The sequence below is a fragment of the Haemaphysalis longicornis genome, unplaced genomic scaffold (assembly GCF_048455015.1).
Source record: "Haemaphysalis longicornis isolate Haplotype H1 unplaced genomic scaffold, Haemaphysalis longicornis Haplotype H1 scaffold_1, whole genome shotgun sequence".
Lineage (NCBI taxonomy): Eukaryota > Metazoa > Arthropoda > Arachnida > Ixodida > Ixodidae > Haemaphysalis > Haemaphysalis longicornis.
In genome coordinates, this window is record NW_027526203.1 from 281,272,793 (window position 1) to 281,277,068 (window position 4,276).

Below are 4,276 nucleotides of genomic sequence, written 5' to 3' on the forward strand. Positions count from 1 at the left end.
ATCTCGTCCGAAGTTACCCACGAGCACGTAGCGGAAACCAGAGCCAAGGAGCATCTCAACTAGTGCAACTGTGCTGTGGAGCGTTATTCTAAGCGCTGCACAGGTTGGCTTGCTCAAGAAACACGCTCGCCTCGCCACAGGCAACGACTCGATGTACTTCTGCCACTCGTCCAGCCAAGTTATATTCTCCTTCAACGTCTGAAATTCAGTAACAATATCAGCATAGGTAAAAATAGTGCCATTAGTAGAATACTAATATCAGTCACTTACAGCAATGTGTTCAGCTTCATTGTACATCACATGCTCTGGTCTGCGAGAATTGAGGCTGTCGAATAGCTTGTTCATGCGTCTTGTAAAGCTTGAAGTTGCTGCCGAGTGACGAAGCTTCTCGCACGCCTCTTGTGTACTGTAAAACTCCATGGCTGAAGCAGTGCTTTCGCTAAACAACTGTAAAACACATAGAATAATTTTAAGCCACCATGCTTCCCTTTTTTCAGTGACAAAAATAATTGTACAGACATGTTCCAAGGTGTAAATTAGTTGAGTTTCTTGCCTGGACAGCAAGTCGGACACTCATTTTCTGGAATGCATTTGGAGCAACGTGCGCTTTCGTCAGCTTGGGCACCGCACGCAGCCCAGCTTGCTCCATTTCATACTCCAGTAGGGCAGCGTAGTGGCAGTGAAAAACTTCTTGGCTTTCGGGCAGCTGTAACAATAACAAATGTCACGAAAAGAGACAATGTAGAGCACAATTAGTGCAGATGCAAACACTTCTTACCAGAAACTTGCCAACCTTCTGCAGATTGTTCCGTACGCATTTGAATGCGTGAGGAGGATCTATCACCACATGGACAGATCTCGCTGGATCAGATGGGTGTTGGAAAGTGGTCTTTACAGCGTTCATGTCACCGCTGATACCTGGAGAGAAATTACGCTTGTCAGCCCCATTACAGGGAAATAAATAAATAAAAAATACAACTCAGAACTGCAAGCACATTACTTAGATATTTACCCAGGGACCTCAGAGCAGACTGATTTGTTGTGGAATTGTCACATGTGATGGCATCCACCACAACGCAAGCATTGGCAAGGTGCACAATGCACTGAAGCAGCAGTTTTGCCACTATTGAGCCTGGTGTTGCACCAGACGCACAAAAGCTTCCCACCGTCTGCGACCAGCCACCAAGAAAAGGCCGGAACAAGAACACGAGCACATGGTCCCCATCTTTCTCACGGTCTGCTGGTCTCGTGTGCTCAGCAAAGTCCACTTTCCCCAAAAGGGACATGTCGGACTCTCTGATGTGCAGACTTTTCCGCACACTCATTTCATCAAACATTAGTACACCTGCGAAAATATTTTGGTTAGTTATGCGGCTTGTTTGAAAACAGAACCAGGGTAAGTTAATTCCCGAAGGAGTCTAACCTCGGCGTTCTCTTTCTGGGACTCCTTGAAGTTTTTCACGCAAGACTGCAAATAAACCTGCATCAAAGCCGAAATCGGCCTTGAGGCTTCTCAGGTAGCCATGCAGCGTGCGAGGGTTGGGAAGGGGAAGGTAGCCGTTTTCTTGTAGGAAAGTGTAGACAGCAGTCGACTTCACCTTAAGAAGCAAACAGTCATATATCCACTCCTTCTTGTACCTAGGGGAGAAGTAGAGCATGTGTTGTGCATTCACATGCTGGTAAACGAGCAAGTGCAGTTCTAACGGCTAGCTCGACCACTAAATATATATGTGGGTGCGGAAAAGCATGCGGCATCACTCATGCACAATTTAAGCTTTAAAACGCAAGCAACCAAAAATAAACAAAAAATGAACTTCTGCCAGCCTAAAAAATGCTGCCACGCAACTATTAATTATTTTTCCACTCTCCATCACAGTACATGTCATGCACGCATAGTGCAGGTATACGATGACATCACTGACGACATGCAAATGGTTAGCTGCATGCGCTTGCCACAGGATATGGAAGAGGCCACCAACCGAAAAATTACATACAAAGCAGTGCAAACAACAGAAGCATTAATTAAAGGGTTTGTTTCTTATGTAACCACATAGTACCGGGCCTTCTCACATGATAGAACACATTTTTCCCTTACGTCTTTTCAGAATGCTGAAATGAGTGCAAACACAATATGACGCCTAATTAAATGCACTTTTCTTGTTAATGAAGCATGCACATTCCCCAGAAAAAGCTGAGACAGCAAAGTACGCCAAGAGGACGTAGAATATTGCATATGCCCCTTTAGTATCCTGAGCTGACTGGGCCAATGCACTGGACCAGTTTTTTTATCTTTCGCCATATCCGTGTTCTCCAAAATCATTAATGGACACATACACGAGAGGAGGCCATTATGAGCAATACAACACTTGAGCACATGTCAGTACCTTACCTTACAGCAGTCGGAGACTTCGCGTTGGCTTTCATCAGGCACTGATCAAGGATCAACTTTTCGCGAGCAGACAGCTTCTGGGTGTCAGTAAGCTGCCTTTTATGCCTGCTCGCTAACGCGGTCATTTTCGCGAGCTTCATTTGGCTCCGGCGGAGTCGCTGCGTCGTGCTCCGAAGCTGGCCCTTCACTGCCAGCAACTCAGAAATGGGGCAGACGACCTCTTCTGTTTGGCAGGCTGTCTCTGCGTATGCACCAATACCCACTGCCGCATCTACAGGAGGATGAAACGTAATTATATAGCGCTTGAGGCTCCTGGGAGCTTCAAACTCGGTCCAAACAGCAGAATCGCCACGAAAAACTGTTTAGCTTACCTGCAGCGCTCGTCACTGCTGTTTGGGATGCTTCCGTGCTTGAACACGGCAGAATTTCTTCTGCGATGGCATCAGGCGACGACAAACGACGTCTCTTTGTTGCTGGCTGGACCCTCGTTGTACGGGATCGCGGCTTCGGCTTGCTCAGATACGCCGGCAGCCCGTCGAAGCGCCTTGGAACGGCGTCGGGCCGCAGCTTCGGTTTCTCACGTCGCAAAGAGACGACGTCTCCTTTCACCAAAAAAGTGTCGTTCCAAACAACGTCCGCAGTGGCAAAATGCTTTTCGCAGACACGGACATGCTGAGAGTCAAAAGAAAAGCCGCCGGCTTCCTGTCGCGGTATCGCACGTTTCCACTGTTCGCGCTTATCGGCGTCACTCGGCAAGCAAAACAACGAGACCTTTTCGCTCGTACCTCTGTAGCCGGAGCGGCATCCCGGTACGCAACAAGTCTTGGGCATTTCCGCCCAGTGTCGTCGCACAATATCACCAAAGGCGTCACATCAACTGGTAGCTTAAAACTCGGAAAACAACGCGCCGATGCTACCGGATTCCGTGGTTGTGCAGCCTCGCCGACGCAGCGCGCAGGTTTCGTCTGTCCCCCACTATGCGATCAGCGCCGCCCCGCGGCGGCTTCGGCGACATAGCAAACTGCTCCCATAGCGTTACGGCGGAGTTTCGTGACCAGAAAAGCATTGAAGGACTCTGGTCTATGTAAACCAAACAAACGTTCCCACGTTTGTTTGGACTTACATCGATTGTTCGGCCTAAGCGAGAATTCGCCTTAACCGAGTTCGTCTTAACTGGAGTTCATGTATATAGAACTTCGTTTGGTGGTAAAGCCACAATTTGTTCTATTTTTCTTCTTCCCGACTTCCCGAGAGCTTACACAAAATTCATGCTAAACCCGATTTCTCCCAAAAAATTTGCTGTTAAAAATATCAGTGGTCATAAAAGTTAGCTGCAGCTTGAAGCAGAACTCGCCTATCGACTTCAAAACGTCCTGACGACACAAAGCTTAGCAGTGATTCCTAACCATAAGTAAATACTATACGAAATTCTATTGACATCGGTGACGCCCTACAAAAACTTGCTTTCTAGTGGGTTTCCTTTGCGCATGCTTGAGGATAATCACCAAAACAGAAATACGGACCCCGTAGAAAATTTCTAGTCTTCCTCGCACTAGCCTTAAGCGAGTGTCCCGCTCATTTTAATTTGCAAATTGTGGCGCCTCTAAGTCCTGGCACAATAATAAGTTTTCATTGATTGATTGACTGACTGAGTGATTGACTGACTGAGTGATTGATTGATTGATTGATTGATTGATTGATTTATTGATTTATTGATTTATTGATTGATTGATTGATTGATTGATTGATTGATTGATTGATTGATTGATTGATTGATTGATTTATTTATTTATTTATTTATTTATTGATTGATTGATTGATTGATTGATTGATTGATTGATTGATTGATTGATTGATTGATTGATTGATTGATTGATTGATTGATTG

General features: G+C 46.0%; 1 protein-coding gene across 2 annotated transcripts; it reads right to left on the bottom strand.

Annotated features, from left to right (window-relative positions):
* Positions 1-947: 947 nt before the first annotated feature.
* On the bottom strand, positions 948-3,463 carry LOC144146878 (uncharacterized). 2 transcript variants are annotated; one of them, XM_077678840.1, is made up of 4 exons: positions 2,761-3,463; positions 2,390-2,660; positions 1,424-1,638; positions 948-1,345 (listed from the first exon to the last, which is right to left on the bottom strand). In XM_077678840.1, the coding sequence occupies exons 1-4, from the start codon at positions 3,218-3,220 to the stop codon at positions 948-950; spliced, it is 1,344 nt and encodes a 447-aa protein (XP_077534966.1). In that variant the 5' UTR covers positions 3,221-3,463. The 2 variants fall into 2 exon arrangements, with proteins under 2 accessions (XP_077534966.1, XP_077534972.1); XM_077678846.1 differs by lacking the exon at positions 2,761-3,463 and having other exon boundaries at positions 2,390-2,663.
* Positions 3,464-4,276: the final 813 nt, after the last annotated feature.